The sequence below is a fragment of the Aulostomus chinensis genome, chromosome 20 (assembly GCF_037954235.1).
Source record: "Aulostomus chinensis isolate RoL2024-O1b breed Wild chromosome 20, RoL_Achi_v1.0, whole genome shotgun sequence".
In the NCBI taxonomy this organism is placed as follows: Eukaryota; Metazoa; Chordata; class Actinopteri; order Syngnathiformes; family Aulostomidae; genus Aulostomus; species Aulostomus chinensis.
Genome location: NC_141339.1, coordinates 8,422,502 through 8,446,840, shown reverse-complemented (window position 1 = coordinate 8,446,840; position 24,339 = coordinate 8,422,502). Strand labels below are relative to the sequence as shown.

Here is a 24,339-nt window from a genome sequence, read left to right as displayed (position 1 = left end):
GAAAAGAATGGTTATGCACATTTCTCTCTTTGCACTTAACAACACAGATTTAGTCATGAACGTGACCCCAGCACTGTTTTCTCCTATGAATTCACATTCTGTTCTCAGCTCTTTCCTCCCCCAGGGCCATGCCACTGGAGTTTGTAAAATATCTCAGTGTGAAAATGTAACAAAGTGGAGCAAAGGTAGAGAGAACCTTTCTACCAATAGTGTGGTGGCTGGCACACTGGTCTCATTTCCTGCTTGATGGCATTTTCCTGGGTTTGTGGTTGTTTCTTTTAAGCCCACTCAAGTCTAAATATAAAGGGAGCATTAATCTCTGTGTTGGGTATGGCATCTTAACGACTGAATAACCATTGTTTAGTTTTTCCATAATCCACCGGGGGTGGAGATGTATTTGTGGACTTGTATGGTGCTTTTCTTCCATTCCCAAGGTTGCATTTTGAGTGGCTTTTCGAGGTTCTTCATCTAAAAATACAAAGCTGTTGTCGGGCAGAGCTGTTTTCAAATCCTTTGGAACAATTCTCAAACGTCATGGAAGCTCCCAGGGGCAACTCAAAGTCAAGCAGCTTTTCATAAACAAATAAGAAGTATTTGCAAAGCTTGAATGTTGTTGCTTTCAGGTTTCAGCTCAGTTCTTCTCTCAAGTATATCAACATTACAGTAAATTAAATGTCCAAAGGGCTACTATTCAAGTCAAGCCTTCATTATTTTTTTTGTTTTTTCTGGGTCTGAAATCAGACTCAAATGCAGCCAGAGGTGCATTAGGTTTGGCATCATGTATGCACCAAACAAAAAATTGTTCAAAAAACGTTACAGTGGAAAGTATGGAGGGCAGTGGCAGTGTTTCAGTTGTTTCTATTATGTCTTTTTCCAGTCCATAATTTCGCTGACTGAATGATGTTTGAGCACTGCTTGAAACAAATGTCAAAGCATCACCCTGGGTGCCGACCATAAATTACTGTGCTCACATCAATACAGAGCTGGAGCTAGAAGCAGTTAATGCCTGTATTTACTGTGGGGTGATTTGACCTGAGATGGAATGACATTTAAACCTTTTGACAATTACAGACAAAAGGCAGATGTTAACATTTGTTTATGGCTAGTGGGAGAGGGGCTTTATATATTGTCTATGGTCCACATCCAAATTAAATAATGCTGTTGGTTGTTGTGGTAGGGTGTCCCCACCTCACCCTGGTCATTACATTGGGGCTACAGGGTGCCAAACATGTTCACTGACCACACACCAGGCTCACTGGCATAGCAGCCAGAGTGCATATTAAACTGTGGTGAAGGGTTTCCATCAAAGTCCTGTTTATACAACTTTGGGTATTATGTAGGCGTATGGTTCAATTTTACCTGCATGTGGGCACTCTGAACACGAGAAGGTGATAAAATTGACTGAAATATTTTTAAACTGTTTGAGCCACATGGATGTGAAATGCATTTAGGCATTTATACATTGTGGCCAACAAATCCTTACTATAGCACTGATGGAGGACTGTGATTATGTCACCAGGAAATGTGGCAATATGCCAGCACCTGGCAGGAAGGATAAAAGTCAACTTTATATTTACAAAAAAACTTGTCTGAGGACCTTGACTGGAGTTCAGATCTCTCATCAAAATCTGATTGCAAAGAAAATTTGAAGCACAAGTAGTAATAATCCTATATATAGTTTATAACAACTATCCATTCCTGGAAATTTGGCGGAGATGTAGAACATGATTCTCTGCAGCCTTCCTCTAATTAAGAGGAAAAAGTGTCTTTTAGTATGGGAAACAGTTTCCAGTGATGCTCTGAGACAGCGACTCCACTGTGTGGTTCTGTCCTTGGTATGGGATGAGCTCCAGGGACACCATCTTGCTGCACTTTGCCCCACTAACTCTAACCTCACTCCTGGTCTCTCTGTTAGTGGACTGGGGAAAATACACTGAGGGTTTCACCTCCACCAGTTACAGCTGCTTCTTCCCAATTTGGTTGCAATATCTTCTGTTTTTTTATTTAATTGATTGTTACAAGTGCTTTATTTATCTACTGTACCTTTTCTTACATACACAGACATATAAAATGACTCAGTTAACCCCTGAGTGACTAAGAAATCATTGTTATTGCTCGTGTGTTGGCTTTTAGAGTGACTGTTGACACAGTCACAATTTGAAGTGTTAGTAGATGTAATTAGGTCTAATAACACTGAATACACTCACACACTCACTGCAGGGTAAGAGATTGGTGAAGCCTTGCAACATTCTTGAAAGGTTCTGGAAAAAAGTGAAAGGAGTTGCTATTAGTCATATTCTTGTGATGTTAACAAGCATCTTGTTTTGATCTTGTTGTCCGTCTCAAATATCATGATATAGGTTCTGATTAGAGGAAAGCTTTTCTGGATATGTTAATTTTAGTGAATTGTTACGTTTGGCGATTTTCTATGAAGCACTGCCAAATCTTCTGAACATCCTGCTATGCAACTTTCCATTGTAAATACACTTACATTCATGTTGAAAAATTTTCGTCATTAATAATAGTTGTTTCAGTACTAAGATAGTCCCTCAGAACTAATGATGCTATGTTTTGCTATTTTCTTATATTTTATTTGCTTGTCAATTAATTGATCAGCAGAAGCTTGTTTCGGATAAAGAATACATAAAACTCAGAGGTGACCTGTTAACTTTGTGTGGAGCTTTTGATTAAATGCGATAGTATTCTCTCATGTATTGAGTTGCTCCAGTGCCATCAGGCGGGTGTGGGCGTGGATGTCTGTGGGTGTGTCTGTGTGATATAAAGCCTGAAAAAACTATCAAGTAAGCTCTGGTTTTAAAATATTTAATTACTTATATGTTTCCAGGTGATGCGATGATGAAAATAAGTTTAGTTGATTACCAAACCTACCCTATGGAGGAGTATAAGATGATACTGCATGCGCCCTGCGTATCTTTAGTCTGTATAGTTTATATAGTCACTCTTAGCAGTGTTCTAGCTATAGGCTGTAGGGAGTGACTGTTTACATTTCTCCACAGCCCATGCATGCACTTCAAAGTAGAACACTTTGAGCCCAAATATATTCTTACTGTTTTGGCTCCCAGCCTAGGAGATAAAGACATTTTGCTTAAATAATTCATATACATTTGAATAGTCGCCAGTGGCATTTAGATTCTGCTGTGATTAAAATACTGAGTAGATCCCACCCCTCCAAAAAAGAAGAGCAACTAGTGGGAGCACATGAGAGGATCTGCAAAGAGGAGCCTATAAACATAAGAACAATCCCTGGTGAATTTCTCTCTCTCTCTCTCTCTCTCTCTCCACCTCCCCCTTAGAGAATGCACTGGGCTTAAGGAACCTGCTGCAGTGGGCCAAGTGCTGCTAGTGTGAGGGTGTACTGAATTATAGCCTCTTCTGTTTTAGCCCCTGGTGAGAGAATCAATGTAGTTTTTGTCTGCAGTCGCAGGAGGTATACCAATACCTTTATGCATGTTTGTTGTAGATTTACTCAAGTTTACTACTCGTTTTTACTGCAGCGACAACTGAGGTAAAGATGTCTGATGGGGTGGCAGGACTTGTTTTAATAGATGATTTTAACACCCCCCTGTCATCCCTCTACTGGCAGGTTTGCTGTTGCATTGGCAAGCACTCAGCTTCTTGGTTACACTGGTGTGCTATCACGACATGTGAATGCTCTCCAGTATACCACAAAGTATACCAGCCGTCACATAATATTTATGACATTGTCATTTATTCAGTTAATCTGTTTCCATTGCATTTATTCGCATTTACTGTGATACACCATCTTTCACCTCCACAAAACATAAACTGTTTTGCAGTATTTATATTTTTAGAGTTTTGCAATACATTTTCTACATACATGTCTTGCCAGTGGGCTAGAACAAATTGCCAGGTTCCATGAACTACAGTTAGCTCCTGATTGGCTCTAAAAATGAATCCCTTGTTCCTTGTAGGAATCAAAATTCATCCATTAGTTTTGAGATATTTTGCAAACAAAATAAATTGGTATTTCAAAGGCAACATTTTTTTCCTCAAGGAACTACCTTTCATGACTCATTAACACCTTTCATGTAATTAAGGCTCTGTTTTTAAACAGTTTGTTAAGAAAGCTTCTTTAGTCAGTTTCAGCTGTACAATAAATTAAATTTGTTCATGTCTCTCATTTTTTCTGCAAACATAGCCAAAGATGGCTAGTAATGGATGGAAGGAGCAGTGAGCAAAGTAACACTTTAAATGTTTTACCTATGATTTGCCATCTTCCTTCTGCAGTAGCATTTGCCTGCATTAGATGGATTCTGCAGCTACAACACATTGTATTTAGGACTGTAGGACATTTAGCCTTACAGAAAGGAAGAAAAGCCTGATTGCCATTTATAATTCATTCTCAATTACTGTGAAAATTTAAGGCTGAAAAATTTCTCTGTAATGTGTAAGAACAAACGTGTGTAGGAACATTTAATGAATGAGACCCAAACTGTAACTTAAACATTTAATTCTGAGTTTGTTGTCAGATGTCTAGCTCACTGAGTTTTGTCACTGTCATGCTCATTGTCCAATATCTTGTCAGTTCTTTCTTTCAAGGGCAAAATGGACCTAAAGCAATCAAAGCCTTAGCAATGATCAACATAGTCCCCAAGTTCCAAACCAAAAATCAAACAAAGACCAATAGACTGAGGCATTAAGAGACTATTAAACCTCTGATTCAGGTCTTTCAGTAATGCTCACATTGTCGCATTCACTGGAGAGTAATGTTTACAACAAAAAAAGTCCACCAGCTCTAATAGGTTCTGCTTTAAAACAAGCTATATAGATTCTGTCAGCCAGATCAGAGGAGCTCTGTATAGTGTGTTTGTTGACATAGAGGCAGAATAGTTGGAAACAGATGAAAACACAGGGTGTGGTGTGCTCCACTATCATTACTAGGAAGCAGTTGCTGGGCTGAATTGTTTTGGTTGTTATCAGTGGTTGAAAGTGGACAGCATGTTCAGCTCCATAATACGCTTACTCTGTGTGTTGGTGAAAGAGTTTAAAGCCACATGCCATCATAATAAAAGCAAGAACTAGTCTGTTATGGTTGGGCAAAACGCTGTTAACACTGGACGAGCTCTCTGGGAACATAGCAGTCTGTTATGTTCGTGAGAACTGGCCTATTGGTTCAAGGCTGGGAACACTCCACTTCCTCACCAGAAGCTTAAGCCCCTGCTGGCATGATGGACACATCATATTTACTCCTATTGACCTACTGATCCAGCTCAGGAGTCCAGATGGAGCCAGGGTAGTATTGAGTGTATTTGTATTCAGCATGCAGTTTGAAAAGCAGCTTAATCAGTGGCGATGATATGTCAAGGAAGAATGTCCTTCTGAATAAGCTCCAGTCGTCTCTCTGACACCAGAATCAATACCTGATAACAGACTGGTCATATGGTGACAGTAGGAGAACTTCACCGCTAACAACATACAGTTTGGAACAACAACACATGCCAGGGCTTTGCAGCATTTTGTTATATCCAGAACAATGAAGAGGAATATTGGTTCTAATGACGAGCAGTTATTAATATGAGTGGGGTCTGAACACAGTATTTGTGGTTCGGGACATCCACATCATGTTGTTTTGTCGTCTTTTCACCAAGTGCAACATGAAAGTAGACCAGAATCCGGTAAGAACAATAACAACAAAAAAACCTCAACTGGACAAGATCTGATAATACAGAAAAATAAATATTGTTAATCTGAAGAAATTTGCCAGCTATTTTGACAAGCAATTATTTCTTTGTCTTTTTTCCAGCAAAAAAATTCCAATATATGCAGGTTCCAGACTCTGACATACTGTATTAGGATTTGCATGTTTTTTTGTTTTGTTTTTTATTACAGGAAATTAATAGACTTTGGATTAAACTCGCCAGTTATGGCTCTGGCACTGTCTTTACTAATGTGCTTATATTGTTGAAGCAGATTGATAACAATACTTAAGAATGAAATGTGCAACAACATTGGTTTCTGATGCTGTATTTTAAAATATTACATATTCATTCAGTTATGTAGTGATAGTGTGGCCTTTTATTTCACCCAGAAATAACACATACTTTTCTTTCACCATCAGACATAGCTGTGGTGGAGATGACGGACGCATTCCGCCAGCCCTCACTCTTCTATCACCTGGGGGTCCGAGAGAGCTTCAGCATGGCCAACAACATAATCCTGTACTGTGACACTAACTCAGACTCCCTCCAGTCTCTGCAGGTAAGCCCTTTGGCAGGAACAGAAACTGAGGCAATCCTTTTCAGCACTTAACCGCACATGAACAACCGCACCAGTGGTTAGTCACAAGGGCAGTTATTAAAAGCTGTATTTAGGAGGAAGCAAGGGATTGACAGATTGATGTTGTAAATTTGATGGAAGGAGATGCATTTGTGAAACACTTTCTGGCAGGAAATTAATGATTGCGTCGTGGTGTTTAGGACACAATTATAACAAATGTAGTTTTAGTGTGAAATCAGTAGTAGTGTCAATAGAGTTTTTGCATGCATTTAAGCTTGTTATTCACTATTTCGTTTGGTGTTGGGGCTTTTAATTTATTTAGAAGTTATATGTACACCACATCTGTTGGTTTGTCTGTGGGTCAAGGTCATGGTAAAACCCTTTTCATTTTTTAAGCAGTTCAATTTCACACAAGGAAAAACATTGGCCTTGGTGAAGGTCTGGCCTTAACAGGGTCCCCTTCCGGTTTTTCATTATTGGTTTTCTCAGGTGAACCTTTCAAACTAAGAAGATGATTTTGTCATTTTTATATCGTCATCTTCCGCTTATTCCTACACATTAAGGGTCGCGGGGGGGCTGGAGCCTATCCCAGCGTCAACGGGCAAGAGGCGGGGTACACCCTGGACAGGTCGCCAGTCCATCGCAGGGCCAACATAGAGAGACGAACAACCATTCACTCTCACATTCATACCTACGGTCAATTTAGAGTATTCAATCAGCCTAGTCCCCAATTGCATGTTTTTGGACTGTGGGAGGAAGCCGGAGTACCTGGAGAGAACCCACGCAGACACGGGGAGAACATGCAAACTCCACACAGAAAGATCCCGTGCCCGAGCCGGGACTCGAACCCGGAACCTTCTTGCTGTGAGGCCACAGTGCTAACCACTGCACCACCGTGCAGCCCTCATTTTTATATATTTATTTTAATAACTAGAAAACTTAGAGGTATGGCAACATATTTAGAGGGTCACAAGAGAAACAAAGGAACAGGTGAATCCTTAGCATAGCATGTTGCGCTTTATCATGAGAAAATGAAATTCTGTATGTAAAAACATATAGTTGCTAGAGCTGAAAAAAAGGATTTTTACTTTGATTTGCTGAGTTCAACAATAGTAGTTCTCTAATGTCAGTGTGTTCAAACCTTTTATGCATTAGGAATGGGACACAATTACTGTGATTTGCCCTACTTGCTCCCATTAGTGATCCACCTTATCATTGAACTGGCATAAAATAATTAGATTTGTATTAAAACGGTTGGTGTTATAAACTGATTTCCCCCATCCCACCCAAGTTATGTACTACTACCTACTTTCATTATCACAGGCAAAAAATTGTGTCTTGGTAGTGTTGTATCATGAGATACTGTGTCATTATCATACATGTTGATAAAAAAAAATGGTGAACTATTTTTGATGGAAAGTTTTCCCATTACAAGGGCCTGACCCTAAACCTAACCCTAACCCTAATAATCCGATACCAGCAACCCTCTGGGTATTGCTCCTCAAAACTTGTTACAGACTTTCCACCTTACAACAATCTTCCCACAAAGACACAATCAACCCTGATCTTGTGTCTGGCCTTCATTCCTCCTCTGACCCCAGTATCATTTAAAATATGCAGTTTCATGAAATAAACCATACTCTTAATTAAAAAAAAGCACAGAGTAACTCTTTCACGCCACCAATGTTGCTTATTTAGCTGTTTTTGAGTAGTTTACCATCTGCAAAATAACTTCCCAGGGGAGGTCCAACTATGTAACTACCAATGTTTTTTTTAGGTCAATATCTCACATCTAACAATCTAACCATTTTAACCCCAAACAGAGTTTAGAATTATTATGTAAAACCAATCACAAGGCATGGTGCATTTATGTGTTCAAGGATTAATGCAGCATAGTAGTAACAAAAAATGAACACACTAACTACTCCTGCTGACAACTTGCCCCAAAGGAACAGTAGAACCTTTTTTGTGTGCTTATTTGTATAGTGAGAAAAGTCTTATGGTGATCCGCTCTATAATCAGTCCACAGCACAGTGTGTCAGGAGAGGTTGTTCTCCAGTGCATATTTCACTCAGAAACCAAGATAAACATAAAATGCTACCTTTTATGGAGAGAAATTGCTGAAGGCATCCTCTCCAAGCTGGTACCTATTTCCTCTACAATGTGGCTTGTCAGGGTGCCCATCTCCCTGGCTGTATACCCACCCAACTGTTCCTCTCCCTGCCTAAAAAAATGGTGGAGCCTCTATATCATAGAACTTAGGTTGTCTTGTTGTACATGCATCTTCATTTATTTGTTAATAAATTAAAGATGAAAGATTTTATCTATCCACAGTTTGAAATGCTTAAAAGAATTCTTTATGATTTCAGATACTGTACACATTGGGACTATAACCTCAACATATATCCATTTAGCTCCAGTATGCCATTTTTTAAAATTACGCTTCAAAGACAGAAATATGCAAAGTTAATAACCAGCCATTGTGTTCTTTCTTAGAACTGTGGCAGTGTTCTTTTGCTGCATGTACCTTGTTCATTGCATTTGCATTTTATTTATTTATGTTGTATATTTAGTGCTACTCTGTGTTTTCAGTCAATATTACAACATTTTTAAGAATTAACAAGTTAGTTGATGGTTCATAAAATGCCACAGAGATAACCTGGAAGTTAGCATTACCATAGGATCCCTCTACCAAAAGTCAGAGGGAATTTTGCATTGCCAAAACAAGCTCTTTGGTTATTGCCAAAAAAGCTTTGCGGCAAAAAGGAGGCTTATATGGTTTAGCAAGATCATCGTCACTAATGATCACCACTTTTATGTTTTTTGAATGGTAAATGTCATCACCATAGGAGTACAAATCTAACATCGTGCTATGGATGCATAATTTCTCTGTCACCACAAGCAAGCTTCGTCTATGTCCTCTCCAGGGCTCTGTAAACAAGGAACTAATGTGTAGTATTGTTCTTTATTTCAGAAACAGTGTCTCAAGTTAAATCTGCCACATGGAGAAAATGTATCAAACCTCTAATTATATTTTTTTTCCTCTCCTATTTCAGGATATAATTTGCCAGAAGAACACTGTAAGTATACAAAGCAAACTCGCCTTTGCCTTCTCACACATTACTCACCCATTGCTCACACATGACATTTATAATGTGATACAGGGAGTGTGCTTTCAAGAAGCACAATATCTAACACCTTATGTTTCTCTTTTCTGTTATAAGGGCTTTCTTTATCTACAGCACGCATTTGTTAAGAAGCTGTGATCATGTTGGGTTTCACAAAAACTGTGAAATGAAACCATTTTCTCTTCTATTTAAATGGGGGTTTTCAAGATGTTTTTCTCAGATGGCAGCTGTTTCCTGGGTGAGAGTTGGTGAATGTGCACCATCTGAATTCAGAGGTGCATGAAAATGTAACTTGTAAAAGGTTTAAGGTTCATTCATTTGTGAGAGCTTTGCTATAAAGGTGCCAGTGATGTTGCTGTTATCAAGCAAAACCCAAGGAACAGTCAACAGATGTGTCCTCAACTCAACTCAGTTATTTTATATGGAAAACTGACCTTTTTGGAGGCTAGGACCAGAACATTATTCTTAGTTCATTCTCTGTTGATGGACTAATTGAGCAGCCATCTAATTCAACAGTAAGACAGAGCATTTAAGGGCAGATTCAGGCTGGTTGTGGTTTTTGCAGTCACAGACTCAGATCTTTCGAGTGGGTTTTTAGAGAGGAAGGAGGTGGCCCTGCTTCACAAAACATACTGCTCTGTGACACTAATTTGTACCCTACAAGCTGAGCCGATTATCATTCGTAGTATGAATTTTAGCCCACTGAACTCTCTGAAGTGTGCTTACTTTCTTTGTTCTCTGTCTTTCTTGTCTGGATCGGTGCACTTAACCATCACTCTGCATAAATTTCACTTAAAGGTCAATACAGGCAGAAGTTTTGATCATTTTTCTCATTTTCCATCCTCCTTGATGGCATTGAAGCTGCTTTTCCCTGCATGTGCTCAGATTAACATTGATTTTAATCACTTTCATTCCCCATCAGTCAATGTTCACCAGCAGTCTGTGTGAATTTGTTAAGCATATATCACCTTTGGGAGAAGCTGCTTACATCAGTGTATGAATGTGAGTGAATTTGCTCTCTCAGTGTTATGGTTGATCGGTAGAGTAGAGAGGTATTATGTAAAAGCAGGCCATTTAACATTTGATACATACAGTATGCTTTTCATCTTATTTTAAAGAGGAAATGCTTTTAATTCAATATCATCAGGTACCAAGAATAATATTTTCTAAACCGCACACCCCTGTATTGTATGACTTGGTTAGACCCAACCCATCCTCCTCTCCCATGTCTTCCATGGATGTATAAAGAGGCCTGGACTCTTTCGAAAGAAGGGCCCCATTCAGTGGTGCATGAGACCCAAAAAATTCCCTTTGTGCAGCACATACATAAAGTGCAGCAACCTACTATATACCAACCAAGCAAGCTATCTACCAGTTAACATTTGCTAATTTTAATAATGTTGAAATTTTGAAGCTGGCAGTTCTTCTTGATCTTTTTAAATGTATTTGAATGAAATCAATCAATTACAGCACTTTTTCTTCCATTATCTCACAGCCTCTTATTTCAAAATGTACGCCCATTGGGATTTTTTTTTTTTTTGTCGGTGTGCATCACATGATTGTCAACTTAGATGTAATTACATGTTGCAAAACACTTACAAAAGTAAGTGGGCTTCAATGCCTGGTGCACTTCCTGTATCCAGGTTTTCTTACTTTACAGTACATTCATGGCACCTTTTCAAGCAGCAGCATAGTTGCCGCTGTTAGCCATACATCACTTAACCAACACCAACACCAACTTGGTATTGTATTTCCCAATACTAATTTTAATATGTTTTTTGGCCGGTTTAAAAAAAATTATATACATAAAAATGGTAAATCCCTACAGGATGTATCATGTATATATAACTAAATGTATATATAAGTGAGGTCTGTGACTTTGCTCATTTTATAGTCAGTTATCATCAAGGTGGCCAAAACTTCATTATTGTGTTGTTGGATCGATAAAGTTTGGTCTTATATTTTGTCTTCATTTAAACACATTTTACACATATTATTACATTATAATAAATAGGTGTATGGATGGACATCACAGTTTGACATCAACTGGCTGGTGCCTTAACAACAGAATGTATATCACTAACATATGCAACTCAAAAATATTCAAACATGTCATCTTCACAGCTAAAGAGAGGTGCAGTTTGTTTGTATCCACTCTGGGGCATGCTGCACAAACACACATATTGAAGTAAAAGTTGTGCCCTTGTTTACATGCATGCACATTGCTGCTTCTCTCATGCTCTAAATCCACTTACTCTTGCCACCCACTGACATTCAGATCTGCAGTTACAGCCCACAGATAGAAACTCTCAGAGCTTTAGACCTGGTTGGAAGATATCATGGGTGGTTATTAGTTTTGACTTCTTCCTCAGTAAATTAATGACTACAGGAACAGTCATAAAAATTAAGTGCTCAAATAAACTTTGTCAGGTCATTTTTGTATGGAGGTGAGAGAGTTACTATCAGATACAAAGCTGGTGTACGTGCATACAAATGGCCAGTTGGACCATGGGCTAACAGAGCAGATGGCTCAATATCTTGCTCAATCTTGTTCTACCTGCAGCTCACAAACCTGTACACAACTCACAAGGTTGCTGTAAATGACTTGCTAAAGGCCTTCTAAAAATATTCAGTGGGCCCTGACAATGAGCTTGCATGTGATCTCCATTATGGCATGAAACACACACACCCAGATACTAAATATAGTCTAGTGATTTTGCAAATTGTCTACTAGCACCTTGCCACATTTGTTTTGAAACGCAACAGCTCCAGTGATGTCATGAATGGCTGTTGTAAAGGAGGAAGTCAGTTTCTGTGGACGCCTTTCATTGCTTCAGTGTCAGGCCTTCTTTTCACTTCCTTTTTGTGTTTGTCATCATCAGTGAGAGCAGCAGCAACAGTGTGTTTGCTTGTAGGGGCTGATAGAATATTAAGCTGTCAGGATGCAGCTGTGTTGTGGCACAACCGCCTTCAACACACATCTGACATTCTGGGAATAGCTCTGCTTGAAAAGACTGTCTTAAGGATATCACAGATTGATTTCCTGCCTCTCTCTCTCTGTCTCTCTCTCTGTCTCTCTCTCTGTCTCTCTCTCTCTCTCTCACTCACACACACACACACACACACACACACACACTCAACTATCTGCAAACACCACTTGCATGTGTTTCCTCTTTGTGTATTCAGCAGTGGCAAGTCACTAAAATAGAGCATCACTGTGCCAGTGGAGAAAAGTGTAAAGCTAAAACAAATACTGAGTAGATAAACACAAACGTCTAGACTGAGTACAACTAAATACAGAGTAATAGTTTCTGTCGCTCCACTAAAATGCATTGTCACAGCTGCAGCAAATAATAGAGTAGCGGTCTGCAACAGGTGAGCAGCCAGAGCTCTGTTCTGATGGTTTTAAGTCTTCATGAACATTTTGGTAGAGCAGTACTAAAAAAATTATTTGGAAGCTGCTCTTGTTGGGCCTCCCACTGCTCATGCAGACCTTTGTTTCCCGTGTGCTGCCTCCTTGGACTGGTTCATGGAAGGTATCACCACATAAACACCATTGTCTGTGTAGACAAAGATCAAGAGGTTAAACTTTGTGATTGCCTGAAACTGTCTGGAACAGGGGAAACAGCTCAGACTTCCTCTGGCCACTCTGCTTCATAAATGGACAAAGTAACATTTTACTTGCTAATCTAGTTGTAAAGAGGGTGTTACATCACTCTGAGAATGTAATTGTTTGCTGTGTCTGTATGAAAATTCAGCTATTAAGTACACAAACTACAGGATGATAAACCTTCATCTTAATAACTGTAGAAAGAGTTGTTCGTATCATTAGATATTATAAAACACTGGCTCCTTTCATTTCCGAGGAGCAGCGGCACCTAGCCTGAGTCCGTCGGATGACTGAGCTTCTCACCTTATCTGAAAGGGAGGTGCCAGACATCCTCCTTTCGAGACCCATTTTTTCCCCTTGCATGCTTGATCTTTTTCTTTTGCTCAGAACTCATATTTCATTACCATAAGTGAAAGATAGAAGATGACAGATTAAAACACTGAACACAAAACAAAAAGAATGTTTGACAACTGGCTTGTTTGCCTCACATTTTTGAAAAATCAGCAAACAACGCTTGAAATGACATGGACAATGCATCAGGGAGGAACAGGGAGTACCATGCAAACATCTCAGATCTCCTGACCAACCTATATGTAAAAAAAAAAGTCAGGAATGAGAAGTCATGATCTTAATGTCTCCTCTGCCCACAGACATGCTCCGCTAACTACACCTTCATCCCGTACATGGTGACACCACACAACAAGGTCTACTGCTGTGAGAGCAGCCTGATGAAGGGCCTGACTGAGCTGATGCAGCCCAGCTTCGAGATGCTGCTGGGGCCCATTTGTATGCCCCTGCTGGACCGTTTCATTCAGCTGCTCAAGGTTTCACAGGCCAACTCCCAGTAAGTAAAGTAGTTGTGTTTACATTTATTTGGCAAATGAAATAAGGCACAGGCGGCATGGTGGTGCAGTGGTTAGCGCTGTCGCCGAGTTCCGAGTTCGAGTCCCGCCTCGGGCACAGGATCTTTCTGTGTGGAGTCTGCATGTTCTCCCTGTGCCTTCGTGGGTTCTCTCCAGGTACTCGGGCTTCTTCCAACCGTCCAAAAACATGCAATTGGGGACAAGGCTGATTGGGTACTCTAAATTGACCATAGGTATGAATGTGAGTGTGAATGGTTGTTTGTCTCTATATGTTGGCCCTGCAATTGACGGGTGACCTGTCCAGGGTGTACCCCACCTCTTGCCCATAGCCGCTGGGATAGGCTCCAGCCCCCCCCCGCGCGAACCTTAACAGGAATGAGTGGAAGAAAATGGATGGATGGAAATAAGGCACATTTCTAATAGTTTACTTGAAGTTAATAAACTAATCATTCTCTGGTGCCAGCTAGTATTGGCCATTTAACATGCTGTCCAGAGACAAAGACAAAGTTTGGGAATGTCCAGGAAGATGCAAGCTATGTCAGACCTTACTTATAAATGGGAAGGGGGCAAAAACCACATCAAACAAACATAATTTTTTTTTTTTTTCCAAATTATGCTGTCTCTGTCATCTGTTTTTAATGCACTACTTAAAAATGTGCATCAAAATATATTGATGGAACCACGACAACTGAGGGAATGACAATGGTCAGGCCTGGACACTACTTTTCTATTCATTTGCAAGTGCAATGAAGACTGAAAAAAACTGTACATAAACTTATGAGGAAGATGCTGTGTTGCTCTTTGTTCTTGTTCCTGTTTAGCAACATTTGTACATACTCTTTTTATCCAACTCTTCCTATTTTTAACTTGCTTTAATTGTGTCATATTGGATATCCATGAACTTTGACTCATGTGGTGATCTCTATTTGGAAAAAGATATTTCTCCATCTCAGCTAGGGTAATATTTTGGGTTTTGCTGCCAAACAGTGAAGCGGCAGCCCCAGGAAGACTGACTCAGGTTTTAGAGGCAGAAAAAAATGCACTTTTATGAAGCATTTGTTTCCTAGAGACAACAAAGACGAGGGATTTCAGCTCAGCCATCACTGTTGTCTGACTAGACTCTGTACATATTTTATTTATAGTAAGGTACCCAGTACATATTAAATGGATTCCACATTATGGTGCTGAAATGCTTTTATGGACTTTGGACTGGACTTTTGGAAGAAGTACCTCAAGTCTGCCTCACTCTACTCTGATAGTTACTCAACCCAAGCATATCTGGATCTGTGCTTTATACTGACATTAAAACTTGAGAAATGCTACAGGGATTCTTATACCAGTAGTGGGAAGGAAAAATATTCTGATTTATCATCCGATGATATTTATGAGGGTTGGGTTAATGGGCAATGCTCTCATCTAATGCTGAACGCTAGACTAACTGTTTTTTTACAGAGATTCTGCAATACCACCATAAAAACGACCACATCAGGATACTGTTTGTTTACACTGAACCAAAAAACTACTGACATCACGATATGAGTTTGAAAGGCATCCTACAACAGAGGTGCGTGACTAAACAGAGTTGTTCTTATACGGCTGTCCCTGTTATCCAGACATTGATTTGGGGCAGTGGTATGATTTCTAAATGATCCCAAAGAACGCTTGCAATGTTATGGTCTGCAAGGTAATTGAAAACACTGGAAACAGCGCATAAGAAAATGCACCCGTGAACAAATTCACATATATTCCACTATGTCTGTGTCATTTACTTATTGTTTAGACAATTGGTTCCCAAACCTTTTCAGTTTAGCCCCCCTAGTGTATCTGGGAATATTCTCGGCCTCCCCCAACCTGGTCTCCACCCAGTTTTATGTAATTGTCATGTCAATTACTCATTTACATTGATTATACAAACATTTAATAATAATAAAATGTAAAGACACAACTATGGCCATTGTAACATAATTATTGGAAAATGTAGGAGTTATTCCGGATTAGTAGATAATTTCAATTGAAGTCTGACTTTTGAAAAAATATATGAATCAAAATTAATAGAACCAGTACAAACTTTTTTTCTACAAGTGGTTGCAGCAACTCACATCGAATGGTTGTTCTAGCAAGTTTTTAAAAAACAAAACAAAACATATGAATCATGCCCTTTAAAAAAACCAAAAACAACAACAACATTAGATAAGATTTACAAGTTCATGAGGTGCAAGTGTGTACCATGACACTCTTCATTTGTAGTGGCACAACCTGCAGCCTGTGTCCTGCAAGGATGTTAAAGTGCAGTTCACCTACACCCCAGAATTTAGGGAAATACTAGTTTAGATAATTTTTTCTTTGCTATGTTCGATATTTGAAAGATATCAGTTTTGACACATGTCAGGGAATATACTAGAATTTCAAGCTAACCCACTTTCAGTTGGCAGACTCGCATGAAGCCAATTCATTGTTTCTTTAGAAAGTACTGGGACTCGGTTAGAGAATGACAATAACAATCTGCATCAATCCCTTAAAAAGGAAAATATATTTAGTTTTGATACAATCAGCTCTCACGTAAAAGAGCAATATGTTTTTCAATTCAATGTGTCTTTTTCTTTTTTTGCTCCCCTGACAGTCAGTATTTCCGTGAAACGATTCTGAGTGAGATACGTAAAGCTCGGGAGTTGTACACTGGTGTGGAGCTGGCTGCTGAGCTGAACCGTATCCAACAGCGGCTGGACAACGTGGAGTGCCTTTCAGTCGATATTGTCATCAACCTGCTGCTGACCTACAGGGATATCCAGGTGTGCTGCTGCAGTGGTAAAATCTCTGAGATTAAAAAAAAAATCATATGCAAATGAAGAGAGACCTAGTTAGCCTATGATAATATTTGTGCTTTTGTTTTTGAAAGGTAAGAGTGTTGCATTCTTCCTTTTTGTTTGCTGAAGAGAACAAGCGCATTGAGGGTGTTTTTCTCCTAACTTAAAGGTTCTTTGGGATCTTCCAGAGGGTGATCAGTAGAACTGAGGAATGGCTAGCTTTCATTTTAATTGAATAACCTGTGAAAGACTTCTTAACATGAAGCCCTTATCTGACCTCTGAATACATAACTTTAATTAGGAACAGTTTCTGACTATTGATTTAAATGACAGATTATTTTTGTGCTTATATCCTGGTACTTTTCTTTTATATTAGTACATTTTCTTTTAATTTTCAGCTGTTAATTTACATTGATCTGATTTTTGAACTATCATTTTGATGACTAGAAATTGATATGTTTTGCCAATTGAATATACTTCCCTCCTCAATTTGTAATGATTTTGTTGTACTGATAGCCTAGTTTTATAACAATTTTCTTGTAAATATCTGTTACATTTAGGTCATTTTTTTTGTTTTATTTTGGAGTTTTTCTTTTGTTTACAAGTGATATCAAGTGACTTAACTGGAAAAGTGATTACAAAATTAGCTGAAATATAAATATATTTTGGCAAAAGCTGAAACCAAGACTTTTACCACATAGAAAATATTATTGAAATTAAGTATCAGCTAAATATATGAAGCATAGAGCTTAAATGAATATGATACTGTTAAAGAACTATTTTGTATCAAAATAGCTGCTGTGAAAAAAATGTTTTATCAAAAAGTAAACCAAAAATTGTCACTGTATATTTTGAAGTTCAGATCAGGGATGCTGGATCAAATTTTCTGTTTGAATTCTCATGAAAATCATATTTTAGCACCCCTATTTGGTAAAATCACAGTGAGAGACAACTTCATCCAGAACATGGAGAAAGTTTCAGTCTTATTAGAGACAATCCAGGTGTGCATGTCTAGATGCCCTTGAGCTAATCAGAGCAAGCTACTAAATAAACCCACTGTACAAGGTAGACTGAGGCATTAATCACTCTGTACTATCGCTCCTCCAGTGGTGTTTTGTCAAACAGAGCCATGGCAGACCACCTGTAGAGAGCCCTAGGTGAATTATTTGTTTGACTTGTTTTAAATCTGCCTTTCTTAAGGTTCTGAAGTTCGTGCATTGCAATGTCATTCAGCATCCAGATCCTCCCACTCACCATAGGCAGCACTGACATGAATCATTCATGAGTATAGCAAGCATTGAGGACAAGCTGAATTATTCATCATGCTTGGGCTCTGGTGACCATGTGGGGAAGTAGGAGTAACGAAGATATGATCAAGAGGCCATACAATTATTGAAATGCTTTTGGCAGTGGCCAGATTGTTGACTCTCAGACAAAATGAATAAAACCTCAGAAATATTAATCAAAGTGGCTCAGCGTCTTCATGAGTTGAGATGTGTCTTTGGATGGCACTGGCCCAGTTCAAACCTGGCAATGACATTCGTCCTAGGTGACCAATCACAGGTGAGAATGCATCCAAGATCTAATTGCTCAAATCATATGTGGCCATATTCTTGAAGCAGTCCCAATGCAATTGAATATTGGCCACACTGAAGGACAGTCTCATCTAATGCCCTCTGTACAAGCTCAAGAACATACTGATTCCCTCAATTGCGTATCATTATTGTTCTTTCAGACCTGAAACTTTTGAATTGGACATATTGATAACACATTATTATTGTATCTTGGGAGATTTTGTTTGCAAGGAAATAAGTCATATCTGTATTGTTTTTTATTATTTTCCCTGTAGCATAAGGCACAGCAAAAGTGTATCCCAGGGTAAAAACACATTTCATGTTTCTAATGAAAATAATTTTTATTTGAATATCAAGTGGGCAGTCAATCAGTGGTCTCTGTTGCCAAGTGTGACTCGCATTCTTGGAGGTGTCTGTGTGATCTAATCACCCAAGACACACATTACTGCCTTTGGAAGAACAAATGATACCATGCATGCCCGCAAGTGAACTGTATTGTTATTTTCATCTGATTTTCGAAGCTGTGTGTATAAATGGTTCTCTTGTATACATCTTAGTAATTGTGTACCTTTCCACAAATGCTCACCCCTAAAGCTCATTCACATAAAAAGATGTACCCCTAATTGGTTAATTTCTGTTGAACACTGTTGGAGTTCATTCATTCTTTAGACATGGAAACAAAAAGGACAACAAATAAAAATGGTATGAGAGGAGTTATTTTGTTTAGCAGTGGTACCGCCAACAAAACAAAACACGTGGATTCCCAGAAAGTTTCTGAAGTTCTGGACCCTGGATGTGACTTATAGGTTGAGGTGTAGAATCACATCCGGCTCATTTAATAGATATGTATTTATAAATACCTGTTCCAGTCTAGAAAAAGGTGTTTGTATGTTTTTGTGAGTATTCAGTATTTATGTACCTGGCCCAATTTTGAACAGGACCACTAATGTCGAGACTCACTGAGTCCCAAAATAGTGAGTGGTGAACAGGATGAAGGTGGAACGGTGGCTTATATGTATTTGTTCTTTATTTGCTGCATAGGATTATGAGTCCATTGTGAAGCTGGTGGAGACTTTGGAGAAGCTCCCAACCTTTGACCTTGTGGCTCATCCACATGTGAAGTTCCACTACGCCTTTGCACTGAATCGGTAAGTTGATAAGCAGTACACTTAAAAACAGACACACACTTTCTCATATCACACTTTTACATGCATATCCATGCATTCCAAAGCAAGCTGTTTATACCACCAGAAAACACTGACATTCTGATAAACAGGAAATCTCAACTATGGATATAATTATATATCAAACCATTAAAAACAAAAACAAAACAGAAGTATTCAAATTTAACAGTACAAGCAACACGTCTGCCATCTGTGTTACAGAGGCATGTCAAAGGAGGTTTTTAACTATCTGTCTCTCCCCAGCTGCTCTTCTTGTAAACTTGCTGCTGTTTATATGGTTCAACTACCTCCAACAACAATCGCACATGTTGTTCCTTAATTTGGCAGCATATGGGGAACGTTACTGCTGGGTGCCAAGATGTCCTCGTGTTCTTACCAGGATGGGATATTGTGTTTCCAAAGCTTAAGGCAACATGTGATGTGGTAATGACTGAGGGCACTCTCCTCTGTTGTGATGTGGAACATTTCCACACATTCCCCCTCATGAGTAAAACATCTCTAGGAGGTTTTATGTACACCGAACCTGGATGAGTGCCTAATTGCACCAGCTGTTAGATGTGATGGTCAGTGAGGTGCTGTTTTGGACAGACTGTAGTTTAACAGTGTTTTCTTTGGTTATCATGTTGTATGAGAAGCAGGATGATGTGGACAATGTTTATTTTTTTATTCCTCTGATATTGATAGTGATTGATTATGATAGATATGGTGTCATTGTAACTGCGTTTTTGATGGCCTCTGGTTGTGTTTCGGGAACCCTTAACCCAAAATTAAACCATTCTTTTTGCTGGAGTGTAAACACTGAGGCCATTTGGACGGACAGAATGAGAGCCTATATCTCAATGAGATCAAGTCAAGTCAAGTCAATTTATTTCTATAGCACCAAATCACAACAAACGTTACCTCAAGATACTTTAGAAGTAGAGCAGGTCTAACACCACACTCCTTCCATGATTTCTAAATCCAACAATTCTCCATGAGCAAGCACAGCAACAGCAGCAAAGAAAATAGGCAGGATTGTTGAGCACCTGCACACATAAACAATAATAAAAACATTTTAAAATTTCTTCAGTTATGATAGGTGAGATCCCTGGAAGCCAGAGGCATTTTGTTTTGGTGTTGTCCGTCTGTCCTGTTGTTATTACACTTGGACAGTCTTCTTCTAATTTGGCTCAATGTACATTGAGAATTGAGGATCAATTTAAAAGGTTTTGGTGGTCAATGGACAAGGCCACTGTCACCTCAAATGTGGGTGATATCTGTCCAGTTCTCATTAAGTCAATTTGAGAACTTAACCCAAAACCCTAAACATCTGTCAAATCACAGGAGCATCATGAATTTTTCAAATTTTACTCCACAGGGATTCAAGGTTTAACTGCTCTTTGTGGTAAAAGGGCAAGGGTCAGGGTTACTTAAATCCAAACAACCACAATGTGTATTTCTAGTTAAGATTAAAAAGCAGTTGAACAATAAGGGAGTGTTTTTATAAAATATTCATGTAGTTTTTAGAGCTAGACTCATTATTATTTTCACTAATGCTGAAATGCTCATCACAGTTTCACAGAGCCCAAGTGATGCGTTCAAATTGCTTCTTTCCTTCATGTAACAGTCCCATACCCAAAAGACACTGTATACTCTGTCATAGATGTCATACATACATAAATGTTTCACATTTTTCTTTGAAAAAAGATCAATTCAAAATCAAAAGAAAACCGATATCAAAATAGCAGGAGACCTATGTTGGTTCAATCAACTAATCACTTAAATGCATTGCTCTGTGATGTTCAATGGCAAAAATTTTGATATACACAAAATACTTAATGAGAAGGATGGATCAACTGAGAGTGACTAAAGCATTTGTTGTGATAATAAAACAGTCACTGTGCAGTGACATCATCAGGGAACATAGGAGGTAGGAATGGAATCCTCACGGGGTTTTTATAGTGGTGGTGGTGGTGGTGGTGGTGGAGCCAGTAGATGGAGATGAAACCTTCAGGATGACTCAGCAGGAACATCCGGAATGACAGGTGGTGACGGGGGAGGAGGATGGTTGCACAATCATGGATGTGAAAGAGAGAATAATAGTGATGTCAGTATAAAAGGGATTGTGGGCGTGATTAAGGAAGACAAAGAAGAAGACAGGAAAGATGGAGAATTGGTCAATTACATAAACTATACTGACTAAGTACTCTGTAACACACACTGATGGAGTTGTGAGCAGATTTGAGTGTAACCATTATTGAATCGAATTTATGAACGCTTAAATGTAATTTTTTTCCCGTAGAACACCAGCTCTTGCAGCAATATTAATATAATTTTTTGCATGATTGTAATTTTAAAAAGTGCTGTTAAAGGAATTTTTACTCTTCTAAAACAGACTTTATTCTTTGGTCATTTCGGAAGTCTCTCTTGATATTTGAGATTGATAAATCACACGCTAAGATCATCAACATAAATTTAGCCTGAGGTGGATGCCCTGCTTTATAATAGATAATAGATTTGCAAGGCTGATGTGTGTGTCTGCTAATTGGCTTTAAGCCTCAAGTGTGGGAGTGGTGTTGTTGCACAGCACTCGCGACTGGTGGTCTTACAAGTCAAGCAGAATCCCCTCCATGAACAAAGGGAAGAGAGATTTTCATGAGGAGAAAGAGCAGGTCTTGCCTCCTGCTTTTCTCTGGACCGTCTCCATGGTTATATGTCAGCTCATTTGTTTTATTAATCCTCGCACTCTGCAGAGGAGCCATTTTATGTATTTTTCCTGTCACAGATTGTTCCTGTGTGAGAAGTAGCTCCACAGGTAAATTTAGCTTTGTGATGGCTGTCATGGCATATTCAGTAACAGATCAGTGTGTCTGAATTTTCATACCTCAAGAACAAAATGTCATGGATGTTCTGAGGACATTTTAAAACCACTTGGTGCATTGATTTGCATGATTTGGAAACTGATTTCCCTGAGGTGATGATTACTTTTTTGTTGAGATTTTATTGTGCTGATGTTTGAAGTATTGTAGCTCATGTCAGGTTCTCTATATCCGAACTGATGAGTTAGTGTTTATAAGTATGCAGCTCAAATGGCTTTTTTTAATTTTGTTAAATTGCAAGAAAGGTACTGTTTTACATTGTCATTAATGTATTATGAAGTGTTTGAAGTGTATGAAGTGGATTTTTTTAAACAAAAAAAGGAGGCATTTCTTATAATGTTCACGCCACTGAACTTTATGCATTTATGTGCTTTTGTGGTAGTTCTGTTATTAATGATGTGTTTGTTATTGTGATACAACTTGCTATTGCTGTATTATCCAGAACTGTGATAGATAAAGTTGAGGGTTCGGAGAAAAAAAAAATTGATCAAACATGTCCCATTATGCATTTCAAGTACATTTTTCAGCTCCTTCCAGAGACAATACTACAACAATCAATATGAGTGCTGTAGACAAAGAGTTATTCATTTCAAGTTAACTGATTTTGAGATGTATAATTGGTGGAGTGAAACTGTAAAATACTTAGATGATCTGAGGCACAAATAACAAGACAGTTTCCCTGTTTTGAAGCAACATTGTCACTCTTGTAGGAGAAATCTGCCATGTGACAGACAGAAGGCCCTGGACATTATGCTACCCCTTGTGGAGGGTGAGGAGCAGGTGGCCTCAGACATCTACTGCCTGGTGGGACGCATCTACAAGGACACCTTCCTTGAGTCTCACTTCACCGACACACAGAGCAGAGACAGCGGCACACACTGGTGAGAGATTGTGTGTGTGTGTGTGCGTGTGTGCGTGTGCGTGTGTGTGTGTGTGTGACTTTTGTATTCATCCAAACAGTTGACTTCTCCACTGAGTCACATAAATGTTAAATGAAATGTTTTAGAGGCTACCATGGCTTTCAGCTTATTTAATATTATACCATGCATGGTGCTATCAAGAAAGAATTTCTTAATCTTATGTCATGGAAAATGTTGAGAAAATTACAAATGTCATGGTAGAAAACTGGCGGGCTATTGGGCTGCAAATGTCAACAGGGTACATCAGTAAATTTACAGTATTTGTTGGGATCATGCAAGTGGGTTAGTATGTAACTGTCAATCAAGCCTTTGAATGACATTGCTCAGTCTAATTTACCCACAAAGAGCCTTTATCAACTTACTTTCAATTCTCTCTTTACCTCCCTAAAGCACTATGAATTGCCCTGTGTATGAATGGTGCTATACAAATAAATTTGCCTTGCCTTGCCTTGCCTTATCCTTTGACTTTCAAAGTGACTGTTTTCTCATTTGTGCAGAATGTTTGAAATATTGTTTTTAACCTTCTTTAAATACCACTATTAAAAAGAAGTCAATTTTGTTCCGTACTCCAGTCCAAACCCCTGCACAGAAATTTCTATTTCATCCCTATTTATTGTATTTTTAACGTGCTGACTGGAAAAATAAGTCAGATGAAGATACAGGAATAACAGAAACAAGAGGCTGTCATTTACTGTTAACTCTAACCTAACTCTATCCACATCAACACCCTCTTCAGACCTCTCAATATAGTATGCTGAGCAGCAGAGGAAGGTGTCATCCTTTTCCTGATATGTGTGGTTATGTGAAACTTAATTGTAAAGCACAAAAAATAACATATGACTCAAGATTTCTGCCTTGTGGAGACTGTTGTCACACTCTCATATCTTTGTTGACTAAATATGCTGCATCTGTAGTGAAGCTCCCTTCTGGCCTTTATTTTCTGTCACAATTTAGCTGAGGTTTCTAATAACATTCACATTCCTTCCCTGGGCTGAGCAGATTACTCGTTACGTAGATTAAATTTCTTGTTTTGTGAGGGTACTCACAGCTGTTCTGTGGCCCCTGATCAATATGGCTGTGGTTGTTTTTTTCTAACTTGAAGTGTTTCATGATGCTAGGGGAGCCCTATGAAGTCATTCA

The 24,339-nt window shown here is 38.8% G+C and overlaps 1 protein-coding gene across 2 annotated transcripts in view; it reads left to right on the top strand.

Annotated features, from left to right (window-relative positions):
* Positions 1 to 24,339, top strand: part of map3k5 (mitogen-activated protein kinase kinase kinase 5) — a 77,694-nt gene that overhangs the window by 11,000 nt on the left and 42,355 nt on the right. Inside the window, exons 2-7 of one of the 2 annotated variants that reach the window (XM_086189214.1) lie at positions 6,101 to 6,240; positions 9,315 to 9,338; positions 13,647 to 13,840; positions 16,480 to 16,648; positions 19,279 to 19,385; positions 22,990 to 23,160. In XM_086189214.1, the coding sequence (XP_086045340.1) occupies positions 6,101 to 6,240; positions 9,315 to 9,338; positions 13,647 to 13,840; positions 16,480 to 16,648; positions 19,279 to 19,385; positions 22,990 to 23,160 (805 nt within the window). Of the gene's footprint in view, positions 1 to 6,100; positions 6,241 to 9,314; positions 9,339 to 13,646; positions 13,841 to 15,340; positions 15,424 to 16,479; positions 16,649 to 19,278; positions 19,386 to 22,989; positions 23,161 to 24,339 lie in introns of those variants that run through there. The other variant, XM_086189215.1, reaches the window with a different exon arrangement.